The 22,304-nt window shown below is 44.6% G+C and overlaps 1 protein-coding gene across 2 annotated transcripts in view; it reads right to left on the bottom strand.

The window, feature by feature from the left end:
* KCNJ6 (potassium inwardly rectifying channel subfamily J member 6) overlaps positions 1-22,304 on the bottom strand; it is a 321,643-nt gene that overhangs the window by 81,569 nt on the left and 217,770 nt on the right. The window contains exon 4 of one of the 2 annotated variants that reach the window (XM_055279701.2): positions 20,666-21,765. The exons of the other annotated variant lie outside the window; for it this stretch is intronic. Coding sequence (XP_055135676.1) covers positions 21,677-21,765 — 89 coding nt within the window. The 3' untranslated portion in view covers positions 20,666-21,676. Of the gene's footprint in view, positions 1-20,665; positions 21,766-22,304 lie in introns of those variants that run through there. 2 annotated transcript variants of the gene reach the window in all.

The raw sequence follows: 22,304 nt of genomic DNA, 5'->3' as shown, positions 1-22,304 counted from the left end.
CCATCTTGGCCAGGCTGGTCTTGAACTCCCAACCTCGTGATCCACCTGCCTCAGCCTCCTAAAGTGCTGGGATTACAGGCATGAGCCACCGTACCTGGCCCAGGTTACTTTTCAATTCCAAGTTAAGCAAGCTTAGGTCACACCTTTGAGGAGTAAGGACAGAGACAGATAATTGAATTGTGTGGGGCTGAGAGTGCAGGGTTTCTAACCCCTGAAGCCACTGCAAGGGCAGATGGCCAGGTATGGCTAGGACAACAATTTCCTGGCACCCCTAGGCTCAGGTGTGGGGGGGGCCTCTGTCAGGACCTCTAAGGATTCCCACAGGGTCTTCATTCACTAGACCGGAAGTGAGAGACATCTCCCTCCCCTCCCTTATTGGGGGCTGTGATGCTCCCAAATCTTAACTTTCTGATGATTTATCTTCAATGAGGGTGAAGAGCTGGGTATTTTGACACCCTCCTAGCCTGCTTGGCACAGCCTGCTCAGAGCTCTGGCAGCTCTTGTTGGAAGGTGGGAACTATTGACACCTATGGAACAGGAGCGTCAGCTGAGACCGACTTCTAAGGAGTTCCTCTGAGGTGTCCCGTATCTTCCTGATTCACAGTTTGGCTTCTGGCTGGAATGGTTTCCAGGAACATCTTCAGCCACTGCTCAGTGATTACAGTCTCTGTTCTAGCTTTGTTCAGTTTTTGGCAAATCCAAAATCTGATTTTGGATATGACGGTGGGATATAGTCAGACACGGTTGGAGGCCACTCGGCAGGGGTGGAATCTGCGTGAGCAACCGCGAACCTGTGCTTACAGGAAAGCACAGCCGTTAGAACTCCTTAGACCCTGCAGGCAGACCCCGCTAAGTTAAATAGTGACAGTGACGTGTACATATTCATTCAATATGCTTTTGCTATGATCCACCACTCTGGATCAAACATATTTTTTGAGATGTTTTGCTGTATGATTAAAAAAAAAGTTTCTCTAACCTCAGCTGATGGCCCATTTATGTCAAGCAGTTTGGGATGTCGTGGCATTCCAGCACTCAGTCATTTGGGGTTTGAGGCAGTGGAATTTGATGTGTGTGTCCATTTCCATGGATTGCATTAGGACAAATACCTAATGCATGCGGGGCTTAAAACCTAGATGATGGGTTGATGGGCACAACAAACCACCATGGCACATGTATACCTATGTGACAAAGCTGCATGTTCTGCACATGTATCCCAGAACTTAAAGTAAAAACAAAAAACCAAAAAACCCAAAAAGCGAAAAACGTAGAGTGGTACACAAATTCCCATTTAATATGGGAATGTTCCAACTGCCTCTCCCTTTACCCTTGAGAAAAAAAGGCAATGCATTTTTTTTCTTTCAGAATAATTTCCAAGGAGCAGCATTAGGGGTGTGAATGGTACTTAAAGTGTGTGGATTTAAAGTAGACAGAAGAATCATTATATTCTCCTCAGCAGTGCCCGTCCCAGCTCCCACACTGATCTGCTGTAAGGATGTTGCCTCTATCCGAAGCCCCATTTTAGTGCAACAATTTGGAAACTGATGGGAATGTGGGGGGGCCAATAGGAACCATGTCTTGATTAGACATGTGCTGGCCTGAGAGACAACATTCTCTTCTGCCAGGACGTTGGGGCCCCATGGTTAGGGCCTTCCTGCTCTCCGAAATAGAGTTTAGGTTCTGGCTTTGGAGTGAATCAGGAAAATGGCAGAACCTTTCAAATTCACTTTCAAAGAGACACAGAATATTGGCAATGTGACATTCTCTAACAAACAAAATGTTTCCACTGAGATCCACAAATTACTCAGCCATCTGCCAAGGAACCATCGATTTAGCCCAAATTTCTAAGGCCACTCCCCTCACCTAAATGGTTATTTCGTTAAACTTAGAACGAAAGGGTAGGATTAGATATGCTCAGCTTTACTCTTAACATAGATACCAAGAGGGGACAGTTTTTGAAGCAAGTCTTTATTTGGGTGGACAAGAGCCACGAAGAAACTCATTCTGTGAGTGAGCTTCTACAAAGTGTCACTAGTGACTGTCGCACCCTGCGTATGTTCCATAACGCTTTCAAGCTTTTATTAAAAATGGTTAATGGGTAGAGGGAAACATCCCTCTATTTTGACAGCAGGAAATTAAAAACATGAATCCAACTTGGAAGTCTATCAGATGACCTATTTAAATGTCTTAATTTTTCTTTCTGAGATAGATGGTACCAAGTGCTATGTTTTCTTGCCACTTGAAGATAGAACTGATGTTTTAGGCAACATCCAAGCAATGACTCGTTCAATGTCACATAAGCAAGACTGTAAGTTCTGCCACCTCTTGATTCACATCACCATTTGGAGGATGGGGGTCTTAAATTTCTCCGTCACAAGGAGGGGCCCAGGGATTGGCTGAGTTGCAGAATGAAGGAGTATGCAGGAATGAACTACGGTGGATGAGTCCATAAGACAGAATCCTGGAGGAGAACCAGGAAATGAAAGCCTCAAGGTGGGCTGTGTGGATCTGGGACAAGCCGGGAGAGAAGCAGGGGCCACCGTATGCCCCTTGGGCCTCTCTGGCAGGCAGGTGCTCGCCCCTGAGAACGTAGATCCTCTCAGACGAGAGTGGGCAGGAAGGGAGGTGGGAGGGGTGGGGGATACAACATAGTGAAAATTTAAAAAAATTGATATATGATTTTGGGATAAAAGCAGAAACACTATTGGATGAGCTAGAACAGAGCTCCCCAGGCCCACAGACAAATGGTCTAATAGATTAAATGGTAACACTTTGATAATCAGTATAAAGAAGTTTTTCATAGAACTGTTACCTTTTGGTAGTCTGGCTTCCTCATGCCCTCCCTCCAAGCGGTACCCACTTTGTTGCCTCAACCTGAACTCATTCCTGCAGAAATAAATACTTTTCACGCTTTTCATTTCTTCCATGTGCCCACTATCTTCATTCAATTATTTACCATTTTTTTAAAAAACAAACATTGGAACAAATATAATAAAACTTCTTTACGTTGATTATCTAAACATTGACATTTAATTCCCTAGCCTTTTTGTCTAACAGTTTTGTCTTGTGCCAGCCACTGGGCAAATGGTGCCTTCTGCCAGAGGGGCATGGGAAGTAAGAAAGTGCTGAGAAGGTTCTGGAGGGAGAAAGGCCCCTCCTGGGACAGAGGTGGTGTTCCCCACACTGCAGCCTCAGATACCTGTGGGCCCTGAGTTTTCCTGAAGGCACTTTCTGCTGCTGTGGAGGTGACGACTGGACCCATGGATGGCCGGCTGTGTGTTTATCTTGGTGCTTCTCACCAGGACAGCCTCCCATCACCTTCACCCAGACCCTTGACCTTCCCCACCTTGATGGTTCTTTTAGCAAGGACAAGCTCACACGTTCAAATAGAGAAGGGGCATGGCCAGCTTTGGAGAAAGAGTACTGTTAGTATTTTTAGTATCTTTCAATACTGCCTGACTGTGGAATAAGAAGCCACATTTTACATATAGGGATTTTGCCTTACATAACTTTAGATAAAGCACCATCGATCAAGTTACATGTGTGGCCCTTACAACATTTTAGTCTGCAAAAAGTCAGGTTCTCCATTCCAGGTGTCAGCGGTGTGTCGGGGAACTTATGCGGAGGCTACAGACTTTTAGTGATGATGAAAACATTGTGTCCCTTTACTATTGCTCTGACTTGGTCCAGGAAGAATAGAAGTACTTTGCGTAATGTCATGGACTGAACTGTGCACCCCCCAAGTTCCTATGCTGAAGCCCTAACTCCCAATGTGACTGTACTTAGAGGAGGTCCCAGAGGTGAAACGTCCCACTGTCTACTCATTAGATTGTATCAGGTGGGGAACCTGATCCAGTAGTTCCAGCAGAGACACAAAAGAGAGCTCCTCCTCTCTGTGCCTGCACAGAGGAAAGGCCCCGTGAAGATAGAGTGGGGAGGCCTTCATGCTAGGAAGAAGGCCCTCACCAGGAACCCAATCTACCTCTATCCGGGACTTCCAGCCTCCAGACCGTTAGTAAATAAATATCTGTTGTTTAAGCTGCCTAGCCTATGATATTTTGTTATGGCAGGCTGAGCTGACTAATATACATAGCATATAACACAGCCTATTTCATGACAGGGGTGGTGCTATGGAGAGAGTAGCCCCTAGGGTAGGGTCCTAAAAAGCACCGGGAATGAAGTGAACATGCACACCATAATGATGCACAATCTTGCTGCATGCACCATAAATTTGATTCCAGGCATTGTTGCAACCACAAGGGAGACCTGGCTTGTTACAGAACTTACAGTGTCCATCCCATAAAAGGAAATCAATGGCTAAGCAAAAGTCCAACTATTCTTAGTGCTGTGACATGAAGAAATTTCTCCTGAGAGTTTGCAACGAGGCAGCTGGTGGGGAAGTTAACACCACCTTCTAGCAGACACAGGGTCAGTTTCACAGGGCTGGTTTTTACATTATGCAGCTCAATAAAAGTAGTGGGCTTCTAAGTGTAGGGTGGCTCTTTGATCCTCCTGTAGGTGTTAAGAGCTGGGTCTGAGACTTCTGGAAGAATGCAGGAGCTGTGACTTCATGCAGACCTCCCTACATGTTTTCACTCCAGATCAACATGCTGGTAAGTATTGGAGTGAGGAGCTTGGGATTTCTCCCTGACAGTTTCTGGAAGGCAGTGTTTTTGAGCTACGAGTTTAGTTCAGATACGTGTACTTAGCAGCCTGTTGAGCTGGGCCAGAACTGACCTCTTTTGTAAATGGAGGGACCTGGTATGAATATCTTCTCGGTACACCAAGTGTCTATGTCTTGGCTTCTAAAGACCATTCCCTACTAAAAGGAACAAGGAATCTTTGGAGAAATGTCTGATTCCAGAGCTGGAGCTGAAAAAGTCCAAGGTGAGCCTATAACATCTTTTTGTGCCAGAAAAAAGGAAGAGCACAAAATGATTATGTTCAAAGGGCAAAGAGCCACTAGAAGGGGATCCCACTGGCCAGATCTGGGAAAATGTGAGCATCACAAATAATATAAGTAGCAGATTATAACTCATTGAATACAAGAGGAATCCATGAATCCATACTGATATAGATAGATAGATCAATAGATAACTAAGGGAGGGGAAGAGCTCTTCCTTATAGCTGAAAGCCAACACATCAATGTAGAAAGAACCATGCAATCGGAGGTAACCATCATAGAAATAACCGATTCAGGTTAGAATTATCGATGAATGCTAAAAGCAAAGTTTGAGGAGGAATAAGATATTTACATGGCCTCAAAGTACCTGCTCTGAGATACTTCTTACAAGGTGAAAACTAGTAATTTTAAAGTGACGAAACCTGGCAGACACCATCTGAGCCAGAGATAGAAGTTAACATCATTCAAATTAGGAAAAGATGACCTTATGTGCCTCCTGATATAATGCACTGGGAAGGACACAGCACCACTTTGTATTCTTGCCCCACAGACATAACCTGAATCTAATGATGAAAAAAACATTAAAAACCTTAAGTTGAGGCACATGCTACAAAATAACTGGTCTATAGTCTTAAAAAAATTAATGTCATGAAAGATAAGGAAAGACAGAAGAATTCCACTAGATAATATGAGATTGAGAGACATGACAACAAAGTAGGACCTGGGATTTCCTAGAATATAAGAAGAAAAGGTTGGAAAAATTGGCAAAATCTGAATCAAGTCTGCAGATGCTACTATATCAGATTAGATATAGTAGCATTATGTCAATATGCATTTTCTGATTTTGATAACCACACTGTGGTTTTGTAAGACTATCTTCACTTTTACATAATGTATACTAAAGAACTTAATGGTAAAGTGGCATCATGCCTACAGTTTACTTTCAAATGATTAAAAAATCTCACATGTATACGTGCATTCACAGATACATCTACATGTGTGTCTATATCTAGAGAGAATGATAAAGTAAATGTGGTAACATGTGGAAGATCATTCCTTCTGCCCCTAGCTCCTGAGGTAGCATGGCGAACAGGATCAATTTCATGATCTGAAATGAGTTAGCTATGTTGAGCTTTTGTAGCCAGATTCACTCATCAAATTGTCCTCAATGAACTCTCCTATGGTTTGGATCCACAGTCAGGCCAAGAGGTATCTTGACAGGCTCCCTAAATTGTCACCAACAGGTGCTGCGGTCTTCATGTGCTCAGCATGGTGCCAAGGGGAGGAGGGAGCGAGAAGACCATAAGACGATGGTTTGACCACCATGTGGCTTAAGTCTGCCTGGAGAAATGTCATTGACATGGGGGAAGTAGGAAACAGAACAGGGGCCACTGGGGTGCTCCCCTTGCTGGGGAGAGCTGAGCTGGTTTGAGGAGAGAGCACAGGACTGGCTGAACCCTGTGAGGCCTCATGGAAGAGGCAGAGCTTGCTTGGACCTTACAGGGTGTGAAGAATTTGGACTGGTTGGGGGAAAGGAGCCATAGAAAGTGGGGTGGGAAAGACAGAGAACAAAGCAAGCTGGGAAGAAGCTGAGTATTCTCAATGTGTGTTTTCCAGGGAAAATCCATTCCAGAAGAAAACGACTTTGAGTTGAGAAATTTCATATGTGCTACTGGTACTCAAGCGTTTGTTACAATTATTCTGATCCAAGATCCTGCCTATCAGTTGGATAGGAATAAAGCCAAAGCACATCTTCGGGTCTTTGTGAGGGCTTCCCACTAACCACATTTGGTTGGTTTGGTGATGAGAAAGTTCAAACAATATTCCTTGGGGGCCATGTTGGCAATAGTTGATCTGTGTGATTGGATGCATTTTCAAAGAGTTTGTTAAGGGTGCCTTTCTGCATAGACAGTGTTCCACAACCGCCTGAGAGAGGATAAGGTTGTGTGGCATGGATGTGTGATTTATATTTGTTGATGGTACATTATTGTAAGTTACACTCAGTCTCCTAGGCAAATGGGGGTGGGAGAGAGAGGAGTTTGCACAAAGAGAGTCTCTTTTGGAGTGGGTGGAGTTTGCGACCTTTAATGTTCAAATGCATTTATGATAAGAATAAATGTCGGTGTGAGGAGTTGGGACACTTTAAGTAGTGGGAGTACTTTTCACCCAAAGAAAGACAGAGCAAGCCCAAAAGGAAATGGGGGCATTGGTGCAAACACTCGTTAAGCAAAGACACTCATGCTCTTTTATCATTTTCTTTGAAAACAGAATGTTAATAGTACTGTTTACTGCGGGATCTCTGCTTTTGAACAGAAGTTCAATTTTATCTTCCTCCCAAAGGTCAGGAAACCTCATCTGCCCCTTATTTTCTCATCCAGGGAGAATGCAAATGCAAATACACATGCAAATGATCTCATCTCCTCATGGACTGTGGCCACTTCTGCCTGTCCAGGAGAAATGGATGCTGGCTGCCCTGCTTCTCCAGGCGGGGGCCATCCTTGCTGCATCCTGGCAATGATGATGCGGTGCCCATCCGAAGTGCGGTTCTGGCTGGGCGTGCGGGAGGGGGGCTCATGGTCTTCCTGCTGGTCCCCTCCTCATTGAAAATGTTTTCTTATGTATATGATTCCATTCCATATTGTGTTATAATTTGTTTTTATTTGAGGAAAGAATTAAAAATGGTTTTGACTTTTTTTATTGTTGTTTGAGACAGGATCTCGCTCTGGTGCCCAGGCTAGAGTGCAGTGGCACCATCATAGCTCACTGCAGTCTTTCGACCTCCTGGACTCAGCTGATCCTCCTGCCCCAGCCTCTCTAGTAGCTGAGACCACAAACGAGTGCCACCATGCCCAGGTAATTTTTTTTTTTTTTTTTCGAGACAGAGTCTTGCTCTGTCACCCAGGATGGAGTGCAGTGGCACGATCTTGGCTTACTGTAATCTTTACCTTCAGGGTTCAAATGATTCTCATGCCTCAGCCTCCCAAGTAGCTTGGATTACCTGTGTGTGCCACCACGCTTGGCTAATTTTTTTGTATTTTTAGTAGAGATGGGGTTTCACCATCTTGGCCAGGCTGGTCTTGAACTCCTGGGCTCAGGCCATCCTCCTGCCTTGGCCTCCCAAAGTACTGGGATTTCAGGTGTGAGCTATGGCACCTGGCTAATTTTGCCATTTTAAAATGGTTAAAAAAAATCCAAAGTGAAGAATAATACCTTATGACATGTGAAAATGATATGTGTCCATAAACACATGGCAGAGTTGAGCTGTTGTGATGGAGACTATCCACAAACCCTGAAATATTGACAATCTGGCCCTTTACAGGAAATGCTTTGCTTAATCCTTGCTCTAAAATACCAGTTCCGTAAGGGCAGGACTTTGTCCTTTTTCTCTTTGCACAATGCCAGGCACATGGAAGGTTCTGGAAGGTCTTTGCCTGCAGATTGAGTACACCTCAGCTTCGGCCCCCTTGCCTGTTGGGTTTTTACCTTTCAAAAGGCCTTTTGCATGGTTCTGGAGGCTCATCCTTCCCACTCCTCCTCCATTACTGCAGGGGGAAGGGTTACTTTAGGGATAGAACATTTTTTATTGATTTGTATACCTCATATTCATATTAATTAGAAACTTCTGGAAAGCGATCACCCTTCCCATGTTTTGCTCTTCTGAGAGCCAGCTTGTTCCTCTGGCAGAGGGGAGGAGATTTGCCAGGGAAATCAGATAACATCAAAGGGAATCCCTGAGCACGTAATTAGGTAGCATGAAAGCCTTGGGGCATGGCTGTTCTTAGAGTCCAATCTCCTGGCCTTGGAGAGTCTCTGTTGGACTAGACCCACTTTAAAAAGGGGCACAGGGATATTCCTAGTTGGCAGAGTCTCTTGTGTGATTTTGAGACTGAAATCTGGGGACGAGTTTGCTTTTTGGATGTCTGCTTTAAACTCTCTGTATTTATGTCAGATGGAGTTTATAAGATGCGTGCTGAATACTGGGTGGGAGGGGAACCTGTAGAATAGACTCTTAGTAAAATGTGTCTTTAATTTTTACATTAAATGACATGACAGCCTTCATAGGGAAGCCAGATGTTGCCCACAACTGGTAGAGCCCAGATTACACAGCGTCCGGTGGAAAGGAAACTCTTTAGAGGGTCTGAGACGTATTTAGAAAGGGCACATCTTATTTTTAGAAAAATCATTTATTTTTTTCATCCTTTTTATTGAGCACTGACCATGTGCCAGATTGTGTTACTTTTTGGGAATAGAAAAAAAAAAGCATAATCTTTATCTTCAAAAGTGTAGTCTGTTGAGGACACCCACATGTGGTCAGTCACCCATGAGACATCATGGAGATTTGCAGAAACTCAGCAGAGGCAGAGGGAGGACTTTTGAGAAAGGTTCCATAGGGGTGGCATTTGCAGGGAGATTTGTGGGCAGGAGTTATTGGAAAGGTAATGGAAAAGGGTATTCTAGGCAGAGACGATGTCACAGCACATGGGTAGGCCAGGGTTGAAATAATCCATGGCATATTCAGGAATTTCTGCAGCCTATGGAGGTAGTGGGGCAAAGGACAGGACACCTGGAGAGGTGGCATGTCTGTGACAGGCAAAGGTGGTTGCTCTCTATTCTCTAGCTCCTCAGAAGCTATTGAGAATCTCTGAACTGGGGAGTGAGGGGATGAGATTTTTATGTTACAAAGTTTATTCTGACAATCATGAGGAAGGGAATTGCAAAAACGAGAGACTACATTTAGGGAGATCAGTATGGAGCATGGTAATGGTCCAGCAGGAGGGCTTGGTGGCATGAACCAGGGCAGCAGCCAAGCCCCTGAGAGGAAAGGATGTTTGGGTACTAGAGACAGGTACAAGATGGAATGGACAAGCTTAGCCAGGGCCGCCTCATATGGTTGTGCAGGATGTACACTGCACAACTCACCACATCTAAGGGGTACAGCTATATGGACCTATTACACAGATTTCCCAGCAGATGGCAGTAGAGTGTCTCGAGGAGGGATGCCTTTTGCTCATTTGCATAAGAGAGCGTATGGGCTGGCAGTAGCCCCATGGGAATAGCTGGGCTGTGGAGCACGTGGGAGGGAAGAGCACAAGATGACGGCCAGGTCATTTCGGACCTGGGCACCTGGGAGACAAAGTTCCTTTCAAGATATGTAATGCATGACAGGAAGCAAATCTGAGTTTAGGACACATTATATTTTAGGGACTTGAGAGCCACCCCGATGGAGATGCCCAGGAGGACACAGCTGCCTGGGTCTGTAGGTTAGGAGAGAGTCATGGGGCTGTGCCTGTGGGAACTACCTCTGTACTGACAGAGGTGGTGCCCAGAGGCAGGAAGAGATTGCCTGGGAAAATGTGCAGAAGGGAAGCCCTCAGGGTGCAGCACAGAGCCCTGGGGAACCACTGGGGTTTTGAATTGCAGGTAGAGGAAGGGAACCTTGAAGGAGACAGGGAGGAGGCGGTTGGAACTGGTTGCCTGGAGTTATTCCCATTGCCAGAAGGTAGAGGCTTCAGGTTTGACTAAGACCAGGTTAACTTTTTTGTGTGTGTGTGTGGCAATTTTAAGTGACTCAAGACTTTTTTTCTACGTGCTTAAGAGACCGGTCTGCTTTGTGACCACATAGGAGATTTCACTCATTTATTTCTCCATTCATTCTCTCTGTACCTATGTATTTATCCAGGGCCCACTATGGTCCAGGAACTGCTCTGGGTACTGAGAGGATAGCAATGAGCAGGACAAGGCTTTGCTCTCACTTAGCTTACATTCTAATTGGTAATAATTAAATTAATGAGATAATGTCAGCTGGCCATGAGTGCCACACAGCGTTGTATGAGGTACAGTGGTCAGAGAGCTAGTTTCTCTTGGGTGATCAGAGAAGACCTGCTGAGCAAGATCTCTGTGCTCAGGATTGGAAACCCGTGTGGCTGCAACATGTGGTGGGAGAGAGGTTAGAGGTAAGAGCAGACAAGCAGGCGGGAGCCAGGCCAGGGGGATCTTACAGGCCACGGATTTTTCCAAGTGCAGTGAAAATCCACTGGAGGGTTTTAAGCAAGTGAGGTGATTTGCTCTGATTTATGTCTTATTAAGAGTGCTCTGGGCTGGGCATGGTGGCTCATGCCTGTGATCCCGGCACTTTGGGAGGCTGAGGCGGGTGGATCACTTGAGGTCAGGAGTTCGAGACCAGCCTGGCCAATATGGTGAAACCCTGTCTCTACTAAAAATACAAAAATTAGCTGGGTGTGGTGGTGGGCGCCTGTAATCCCAGCTACTTGGGAGGCTGAGGCAGGAAAATCACTTGAACCTGGGAGGTGGAGGTTGCAGTGAGCTGAGATCGTGCCACTGCACCCTAGCCTGGATGACAGAGTGAGATTTTGTCTCACACACACACAAAAAAAAGGTGCTCTGGCTGTTCTGTGCCAAGTGAACTTTGGTAGCGTGGTCATTAGCAGATAGACCAGTTGAACGTCACGGCCTCCACATTTTGACAACTTAATCTAGGATGGTGGCCGTAGAGACAGACATATTTTGGAAGTAATACCCATAGGATTTCCATGGTAAGGGACTGAGATGAATCTCTGATGACGCTGTAGTTTTTGACTTGAGTCACTGTATGGCTCATCATAACATTTATGGCCCTGGGGAAGATGAAGAGCGGAACAGACTCTAGAGGACTTGGGAAATCTCTAGCTTCTGCTTTGGCCATACTGGTTGTACAAGCTTGTTAGGCCAAGTATGCATTTAAATCTTTGAGTGCAGAGCTCAGGGGAGAGGTTAGTACTAAAGATAGAAATTTGGTGTCACATAGAAAAAGATGGTAATTAAAGCCAAGTGCTGAAGTTGCTGAGAAGGAAAGTGGGGGACAGGACTCTGGTTGGAATAGGCTCTGAGGCATTTTGGGAAGAGGAGAATAGCTTGCAGAAGAGAATGGAAAGGCACTCTTATTGAGGTAGAAGGGAAAGCAGTAGGGGAGTCATGAGTGCCAGGGAAGAAAGTGCTGGAGAGGGAGGCTGTGGTCAAGTGCACTAATGATGTGGAGAGGCCAGGGAACACAGGAACAGTGGAGGGGTCTTTGGATCTGGCAGGATGGATGTTGCTAGTGAGTTTTGGTGGTGTGGTGGGAAGGTAAGCCCGTTTGAGATGGGAACTAAGAAAGTGGCGAAGGAGAGGACAGGCGATTCTTTCTAGAAGTCCTGAGTGAAAGAGAGCTGAGAAATGGGATACCACTAGAAAGGGACGTGGCACCAAAAGAAGTATATTTTTGTTTTTCTTTGTTTGTTCTTTGAGGTGGTGGATATTAGGGAATGTTTTGATGTTGATGGAAATAAAACTATTAGGAAAAATTGGTGATGGAGGAAAGAAAGAGGGTGCTTATAGTCCAAAAGTCTTTGAGTAGGCTGAGGGAATGGGAGTTGGAGATGGCCCTTGATGGAACAGGGCTCCACAGCAACAGGGGGGAAGAAAGAGGGAGAGGCCCAGGTGTGTGGCAGGAATGGGAAAGAGGGAGAGGCCCAGGTGTGTGGCAGGAATGGTCGTGAGAAGATGCCAGTGTTCGGTCTGAGTGCTTCTATTTTCTCAACTAAGCATGAGACCAGGTTGCTATCTAAGGGGGAGGTGGTGTTGAAAGACTGAAGAGAGGGAAGAAAGTAGAAATCATGAGTTTGGTGGGTTGGAAGATACAAAGACTAAACATTTAAATTAAATTCATATTACATCTATGGATTTCGTTTCATCATAAGAGACTCTAGGGTGAGACATGTGACAGGTACCCCCTGAAGGCAAGTGCCCAAAACGTCTAACACCCTCCGTGCCCCCTCTCCACTGGGCCACCACCTTCCTGGGTCATGGGTGCTCACTGTTCATGAGATGCTCCCTGTACCTGGTCAAGTACGTGTCAGACTGCACTCAACGACAGAAACGCCACTGTGCCATTCTACCTTTCGATGTGGCAGTGGAGGACACCTTGCCTGGCTGGCACAGGAACTCTAAGTGCCCACACTGAACCTCTTCAATGTCGGGGATGAGAAATCCAGTCACAGATGAGGCTTTTGCTAATTCGTCCACCAAACCCAGGATGTGACTCCATGCAGCTGTATTGGAACCCAGCCCCGCCTTGCCCTGCTGGGCCTGGTTTGTGGGTGGCCCCTCAAGCTGCCTTCCCTCTCATTTGTAGTCATGACCCATCTGTTGTTGGCTTAACAGATATGACCTCTCTCTTCCCCTAGCCTTGGGGGTATGGGGTGACACAGAGTCTGCAGGCCATGCTGAACATGCTGAGGTCCCTTTGGGGGAACAAAAAGAAATTCTGCTGGAGGGACCAGGAAAGTGCTTGAAAATCTCTCTTGACCAATCTGTGTCGGACCTCATGAATTCTTAACATCATCTAGGGGGATCACGAACCAGCAGCATATTTGTTCCCCTGAGGTTGTACACCTTTTCCGACTTTGTTTGAGGAAACATAAAGTACACATTACTGAGTATGTTAAGGAAACAAAGCCCTACTTTTTATCACTACTTTAGCTTTCCAAGTTGTATTAAACATACTTAATTTTGGGCCAATGTGAATGGAGCCTTAGTCTATTTTAGACTAAGTCTCTACAGTGTAGCCATCTCAGCTATCCCCTATTGTACATTCTCCTCTAATCCCATTATTCATTAAGCCCTACATTATCCATCTGCTTTCACAGATTTCTATTAATATTTACACTATATAAAACATGCTTAAGGAAATGTATTTACTTAGCAGATGAATAATTAAAATCTTCCTAGGATGGTCTCAGTATGAGTCGTCGTCATCATCATCATCATCTCCAAAAAGGGTCTTGTTGAATGTTTTGCAGTGGAATGGAAACCCCAGCCGAGCTTAATTAGGCTGATCAAAGCCTATATATTTTTATTATAGTGTTTTCTGGCAGGGAATCCAGAGTCAAAATTGATTTTTCCCTTTCAATGTTAAACTTTTTTTTTTCTTCCCTTAAGGGTTTGTCAGCTGGCCGCTTGGTTGCACTTTGGGTTATACTTGGCATGGCACCAGGGCATTTTCGATGGGGTTAACCCAGAGCTTCAACTGGCACAGTCACCTGATAACACTGAATTGGGTAGAACTGGGGGGTGGGAGCCTCTAGACTGCCCTTTCAAGGGACTCAATGCCAACTGTTATGCAAGACTGGATCATTCCTGCCTGCCTCCTGCAGTCAGGAAAGGGGAGCCCCGTGGAGAAGCCATGGCCTGTAATCAAGAAATTATATATCATTGAGCCATAGTTGTCGGTGCATTAATGAACTCGAATCAATAACCACTATCTTGGAGCTCCTCAAACATGCCATAGGATTTGTGTAGGCTCCTCTAGAGGGGCACTGGAGCAGATAGACTGGGGAAGGGGCAGCCCTGAGACTGCATCCTGGCTTTATCACTTCACCAGCTGGGTGACCTTGGCCAAGTTACTGTCTTCCCAATCCCCCTGCAAGAGCCAACTTCCTCATTTGTTAAATGGGAATGGTACCCACATTTCAGAATTGCTTTGAAGATTTAAAATAATCCATGCAAAACATCTAACAAGGTAATTGGCATCCATTAGGCACGAAATGAACGACAGCTATGAGAACAGTATGATTCACAGAATCATAGTGTCACTGTCTTAATTGATTGAGCACCTACTACGCACCAGGCTCCACAATGAAGGATGTGCATGATTATCTCGTGGAATCTTTTCGTAGGTACAAGTATCATTCCCATTTTTTAGAATGGGAAAAAAAAAAGATTTTGTGAAGGTTAGGAATGTGATATACTCAATCACAGGGATAGTCAAGAGTGGAGACAGAATTTGAATTCGGTCTGTCTGATCTCAGTCTTCACTAGTGAAGAAAGAATTTAAAGGCTAGAGGAGAAGCTCTCAAAGTGGCCAGCTACAGATTCATTTCCTGGCAAGTCTAGTATGCTTGGCAGTATACGATGGCCAACTTGTCAAAATGTTAATGTGACATTTTATATCAGGCAAGATAGGCTAGATTTTACCTTGGTGACAAGCAACCCAAATTTCAGTGGCTTAACCCAACATAAGGTTATTTCTCAGTCATCCTATATGTCACGTGGAACTTGGCTTGGGGTCTACTCTTCAAAGCCAGTCAAGGGTCAGGAGGACAGAAGCTTCTGTGTGACATGTGCTTCCATGAGAGCCTTAGAAGTGGGAAGGGAACACATTTTGGCTTGTAAAGTTTCCACCAGAGGGATACTCACCTCTTAATGTTTCTATTGATGATGGGACTACTGGTTGCATAGCCCTGTTCAACAAGAATAGGGAAATGCAATCTAATATGTGTCTGAAAGGATGAAAGCTGGGTATTTTTGGTGAACACGCTAATGACTACCACATATTTCAAAACCTAACTCACAAAAAATTTTTCAACTCAGCCTACTGGTTTTCAAAACCATGAGGTGATCTGTGGTAGACTGAAATTGTTGCTCTCAATGATTTATTCGAAGCTCCTGTGAAAAAATTATATTTACCCATTTTATTGACATCAGGCACTGCCATATGACTTGTTATGACTAATAAATTGTGAGCAGATGCGAGTGTTTGGCCCTGTCTCTTGTTTTTCCCTGACATAAGAACAGTGTGTCCTATGTAGGGGCTGCTCCTTCAGTCTGCGTCTTGGAGAAAACAGGCTGTAAACAGCTGCTGCTGCCATGTAGTGCGAATGAGAAATAAACCGCTGTTTTCACCCTTTGGGGTTGTTTGTTATAGCAGCATAACTTAGCCAAATCAGACTGATACAGTGTCTATCATTCTTTCTATGTAAACAGAGAATAATGAAATTGGCTACATAGAAATTCACATTTACTGTCCACTTTGTTGAAGTATAGCTGTACTTTAAAGCAGATGTATCTATAAGAACTAACCATGAAAGTAAATATTATTTGGTTAACAGCACAGAAATGCATTTTCTAAATTGGAACATCAGCTGATACCTCAGAATTCTTATGAAAAATCTAGGAGAGGAAATGGGAATATAGAAATCATATTGTTTTCAAATGTAAACGATTAGTCTTGTTCTCACTGAACAGTTGCCTCAGAAGACCTGGGAGTAATCTACATTCATGTCCACTTTTGGCAGAAATTGGAATGATGAGACGTTACTATCTATAGGAATGCAAAGTCCTTTCTGACTGAGTCCAGTGATTCTCATTAATTCAGATCCCATTGATTTGTCATTCATGGCAGGTAGTCGGGGCAGAGGCCAGGCTGGCTTTTACCCTTGCATTGTGCTTGTGCACTGTGTGGCTTGGTGCTTACAGGTTAACACTCGCTGTTTTGACTATTCAGAGTGGTTTTAGAGGGGAGTCATTTGTCATTCTATCACAGCACTAACTGCAAGGTCCCCGGGGACAATGAAGATGCTCGCTGGGACTGGGCCTCCCTACTGCCTGGCTTCCTGTCTCTGCAAAGCTTTACTCTTTCTTGTTTTTCGCCTGTGTGGTCTATAGAGGAAGAGATGATCTGCTCTAATGGAATTCAGGGGGTTGAAAGGTTACCCGTGAGTAGGTACCATTATTGTTCCCATTTTAGAGTTGAAGAAATGGAGACAGACAGAGGTTACGTAAGGCAGGGAAGGGAAGAACTGTGGGTTGAACCCAGGATGGCCTGATGCTGTAAATGACACAAAGGGGCACAGATGAGCTGAGCTATAGCCGAGAGAGGTTAATTTGGAAAAAGAAGCTTACTAAGTAATTAATATAACAAACAAGGTTACAAGTGGGTGGGTGTGCCACTGTGGAGCAAGGGCATGATTGACTGGAGAAGCAGCACCTCAGGCTGCTTAGCTGTTTAGTAAGTGTGTGTGTGTGTGTGTATATGTGTGTGCATGTGTATCCATGTGTGTATATGTGTATGTGTGTGCATGTGTATGCATGTGTGTGCATGTATGTGTGTATACAGATGTATATATATTTGCGTGTGCATGTGTGTATATGTGTATTTACGTGTGCATGTGTATGCATGTGTGTATGTGTATGCACGTGTGTGTGTGTGCACATGTTGCATGTGTGTATGTGTGCATGTGTATATGTGTCTATGTACTTGTGTGCATGTGTATGCATGTGTGTATGTGTGTACATGTATGTATACATGTGTATTTGTGTGTACATGTGTATGCACGTGTGTGTGTGGGGGAGTATCTGTGTGCGTGTGTGTGTGTGAATAATTTACATAGCTTTCCCCAGTGATCCTCTTCCGGTCATTAGAAATTGTTGAGTAAAATTGCTTTGCTGGCAACCTGCTGTCCACACTTGTATTACTGAATGCCCTAGGAAATAATAAAACTCTATTTGTTTAAGGATATGCTAATTAGAGGCTTCACACGATTTGACATTCATCTCCTAATTTGGATGATGCTGTTCCTTTGCAAGATGAGTATTGACTTTAGAGTTTGGGTCTGAGCTAAATTTAGATGCTAGTCCAATTTCGTCCAATGGCTTTGAATTCCACATTGTATATACTGAGAGATCATCACTCACTTCTATTGAGCATCTAATTCAGTGGCTTCTTATGGCCCATTTGGAGAAGGAAGAACAATGGATTTTCTGGTACTGGTGGAACAATGAACAATTTTTCCTTTTTTCAATCACAGTAATATATGGTGACCTTGACTCCTTGTCTTCTAAAGTATGGGGAATGTTTAGTGGAGTTATAATGCTAGGTTTCTTACAGTAGCCTGCCTTTTGGAAGGGGTGGTAGAAAAGTTAAGACTCTATGTGTGCACCGTAGCATCCAAAATCCGATTGTTAAGACATTTGGTGAACCAGAACACAGTGTCCCCAAGCTGTGGAGGATTATAGAGAGTTTACCATATTTGGGAAGCAGTTGTCACCAGTTTTTACCCAGCCAGCCAATGACACTACTGGGATATATTATATTGAGATAGACATTTTGGAAGGAAGCCCTGAATAAATGAGTTACACTTAATGCTCAAAAAGAAAGGAGAGCTGGATTTCTTGATTTACGGGTGGCAGATTTTGACCTAGGAAAAACATATTCATGTCTTTAAATTGAAAAAAATCACTTCTTATAGAGATTCTCCAGGAAGGTGCCTCTATGAAGAGTTTCACCCAAGTTCTTAGCATTTCAGAGCTCACCAATTAACTCTTTTCCCAGGCTGGGTGGTTGGGGTTATAACTCTTAAGATAAAAAATGGTAAAATTGGAGATAATGGCTTGGCAATGGAGGGATCAGCAGTAAATTATCAACAGGAGAAAAATAAGATTTGAAAAATGTAGCGGCTATGAAATATCCTTACTAGAAACAGTTTCAGAGCATGGTGATGCTTACCCACAGCAGTCTTATCTTTTCAAAGGCTGCAATCTCATATTCTCCCCTGCTACAGTAGATTGGCATTTTTGATTACAGTAAAGAAAAATGTGCCTGGAAATCAGACCTGACAGAACATCATGTTCTTCCAGGGGTATTTTTGTAGACAATGCTTATTTAATTTTGATTTCAGAATTGTTTTGTGGTACATCTCATTTTGATATATGGTTGTTTAAAATTCATGTCGATACCTACGTAATTTAAAAATGAATTGATAACATTTGGAAACAGAAGAACCTTAAAGGAAAAGAACTAATGGTGAGAGAAAAGAAAAGAGGGCACATTAATACCAGTCATCTGCACATAAAATATTAGTTGTTGACCGGGCACGGTGGCTCATGCCTGTAATCCCAGCACTTTGGGAGTCCGAGGTGGGTGGATCAGCTGAGGTGGGGAGTTCCAAACCAGCCTGACCAACATGGAGAAACCCTATCTCTACTAAAAATACAAAATTAGCCGGGTGTGGTGGTGGTGGTGCATGCCCGTAATCCCAGCTACTCAGGAGGCTGAGGCAGGAGAATCGTTTGAACCCAGGAGGCAGAGGTGCAGTGAGCTGAGATCATGCCACTGCACTCCAGCCGGGGCAACGAGAGCAAAACCCTGTCTCAAAAAAAAAAAAAAAAAAAAAAAAAAAAAAAAAGAAAAATATCAGATGTCTTTTCTGGGTGCATTTCTCTGCCGAATCATCATGAATCAGCAGCATTCATGGTGCAAAGGGCACTGAACACAGAGTGCCCGACAACATCATTGGTGGCTGTGGCTTTCAAGGTCCTGCCCTGCTAGTGGCTATTTGACCTTAGCCAAGTCACGGGTCTTGTTGGGGTTCCATTTCTTCATCTGTAAAATAGGCAAAGATTCCCTCCAACTCAAAAATTTTATGATCTGTGGTGTGATTTATGTGACTAAAATTCTCTGCCTGGGAATAACTATACTAGTGACAGAACTGAGCTTTTCTGTGGTGAAGGATGGGTGATGGGTTGCCTTCACCTATTTCCAGTGAACACTGGCTGTCCTCCTTGTTAACTCCCAGATGGCAACTTCTGATTAATCAGCCCTGCCTCCTTGTCTATAAAGTGTTCTCTGGTGTGTTTCATCCTCCACTTTCCCCAGTGTTCTATGCAGTATTTTAATCTTTCAGAAGTTATCTTCTCTAAGAAAAACTTATCAGAAAAAAAAAACAGAGATGGAAGAAGAAACTCATAGATTAAGAGGCTTACAATATATCTCAACCAATCACCATGTGTTAACCTTATTTGGATCCTGATTCAAACAAGCTGATTGTAAATAAAAAAAACTGTGACATGTAAGAGACGATTGGAAGTTTGAACACTTGGTAGATGTTGGATCTTAATTTATTGGTCATTATTTTAGGTGTCATAATGTATGACAGCTATGTTTTTAAAAGAATCCTTATCTTTTAGGGGGATATACTGAAATATTTGCAGATGAAGATGATGTGATTCTGGTGGCAAGCCAATGAGTGGGGATACAGAGGAAGCAAGTTTGACCCTGAATTGATAATCACTGGAGCAGAATGATGGGGACACAGAGGTTAGTGATACTACTGGGTCTGTTTTTGTGTAAGTCTGATAGGTTCCATCAAAAGAAGTGTAAAATAACCAAAAGGCTTAATGGGGACTCATCCTTGCAGGCACATTTGCCGAGGAGTGGGCAAGTGCTGCCTGTCGCAGTTGTATAATCGCTGGGGGTAAATGTGGAAGTTCATCAATCAGCAAGGCCGTAGTGGGGGCTGACTGGCAGCAAGCCCAGCGCTGCGTGGCTGTCATCTTGCCTCGAGGCCCATTTGCCCTCTATAAATAACAGTCTATATGCATGCTTTACTATTTTAACACACATGGGCCACAGCTGCTGAGCACGTTTGTTTACGTAGCTATGAAACCTTCTGTAAACACCACTATCTCAAAATCGCCCATGTGTCAGGAACATAAACGGCCCCCTTTAAAAATATATCTGCAGATGAGACACAGCCAACTCCTAGATGTCTGAGTGGCTGGTGTCAGAATTTTCCAGGGTTTGATTCATTTTCAAAAATAGAACCACATGACTGGAAGGTTCTTGAAAGGTCGCCTGGCATGTCCCTTCTGACTTCAGGCGGGACCAGGGCAAAGCCATTCACAAAGGACACGGGGCTGTTCTGCGTGGGCGTGGGTCTGTCTTTTGTGCAGTCCCTTCAAGGCCATGAAAGGGGGGCTCACTTCCAGCCTTCAAGGAGCCCACTTTCATTTTCTAAAAATGGAACCTGACCCTGCAATGCCGCTGGCGTTGGAAGGCAGTGCATCCACAGAGCAGCACTCGCCTGCACCAGGCCTGAGCTCCCAGCAGACAGAAGGACCCAGGTGGCCTCCTGAGGGACAACTCGGGTCTCCGGAAAACACCGTGTTGGGATCATCCTGTGCCCAGGATGCCTGCTTCCTATCAGGGAAGAGGGCACCACGTGAAGGTGGCCATGTGGGCCTCCCCTCCTCCCTGGAAGGCCTGCTCGTGGAGACCACTGAGCACAGCAGGTTAAGGTCAACTGCGACATTTTTGAAAGAGGTGATGAGCGCAGGGGAAGCTGTTTTGTGTCAGCTTGCTATTATCACGGCTCCTGATTTCCAGTCCAGCTCTACAATGAATAATTAGATCCGTGTGAATTTGTTTTCCTCGAGTGTGCATTTGGTTCACATTTTTTTTTCCTGTGGTTTTGAGAGATTGAAGCATTTTTCTCCCCTAAGGGCCTGTTTAATGCCCATAAATCCTAATTGAGCTTTTCATTCACAAAGAAACAGTATCCTGCTGAAGCGTAGTAAGAGATCAGCTGTGCTGGGGGTACTGAGTTGTACGATTCCCCTGAGGAAAAGACCAAGACACTTCCAGTTTCCAGACACCTCCAGAACTTTCTAGAACCCCCCCCCCCCCAGTCTAGAAATTAGAAAACTATTTTTTAAAAGACAATGAGTAGCAGTTGCCTTTTCCCAGGGATGGGGTGAGCGTTTGGATTGGTTTTGCTGGTAACTACTCAGATTTCTCTATGAAAACTGTGGAAAGGCCATACGGTGCTCAGAGGCAAGTATCACTGTTAATTACCGAGAAAACCATATTCCTCCCTTTGGAAAGGCTCACTCGTTCCCAGCTGTCATCAGAAAGACAGGGCCTGCCCCAGGGAGAATTCTGACTCAGGGACATCACAAAGATAATTTGCTTATTCCAGATTCATTTATTTTACAGAGATGGGGCTCTGGTTTGAGGGAACACAAAGCTTAACTCCCACAATTTAAAGCTCAGATTAGCATCAGTAACCAGAGGGTACGTCTCCAGTGGTTTTTGCTTCTTGAGCTTGGAGACACTGCCCTCTCTCAGGTCCTCTTGGGGGAATTTATGGTGAAAAGCGAAAAGAAAAACTGCATCCTGAGTGGTCAGTTCATAGTGTCAGAGGCTGTAGCTCTGTGGCCGCTAGGGGGATCCAGAGTCCCTGTGCTCAGCTGAGGTTGGGGAAGTTTCTGGTCTGTAGGAAAGTGACAGCTCGCTGTTTGAATTATTTCTCTTTCCTCCCTCCTCCTCAGCCTCCCCTCCTCCTGTCTCCCTCCTTCCTTTCTCTTCCCTCCCTCCTCCCCTACCTGTCTCTCTCCTCCCCTTCTTCCTCCCCTGCCTTCCATTCTCCTCCCTCCTCCCCTCTATCTCCTTCCCTCCTCCACTTTTCCTCCTCTCCTTTCTCCCCTTCCTCCTTCCCTGCCTTCCCTTCTACTTCTCCCTTCTATCTCCCTTCCTCCTATCCTGCCTCCTCCCCTCCCCTCCACCCAAATAGTGCCTCAGAAATGCACCCCCAAATCAGGCTCAAGGTGCAGATAGCCCTGTTAACACCTGGAGCACTCACGGCTTATTTTGCAACAGAGACTTTTGTTATTCCTTAAAGCTACTTTCCGATTAGGTTCCTGTGCCTTTTGTTCTGTGGAAAGGAGACTGCCCCTACCATTGAGCTCCATGCAAAGCCCTTTCCTCATGTTTTCACTGTTTGCTGCATTTAAAAACCCTATAGCAAAAGTT

Source organism: Symphalangus syndactylus, chromosome 5, assembly GCF_028878055.3.
Source record: "Symphalangus syndactylus isolate Jambi chromosome 5, NHGRI_mSymSyn1-v2.1_pri, whole genome shotgun sequence".
Lineage (NCBI taxonomy): Eukaryota > Metazoa > Chordata > Mammalia > Primates > Hylobatidae > Symphalangus > Symphalangus syndactylus.
The sequence above is the reverse complement of the archived record's forward strand: the minus strand, read 5'-3'. Positions and strand labels throughout refer to the sequence as shown.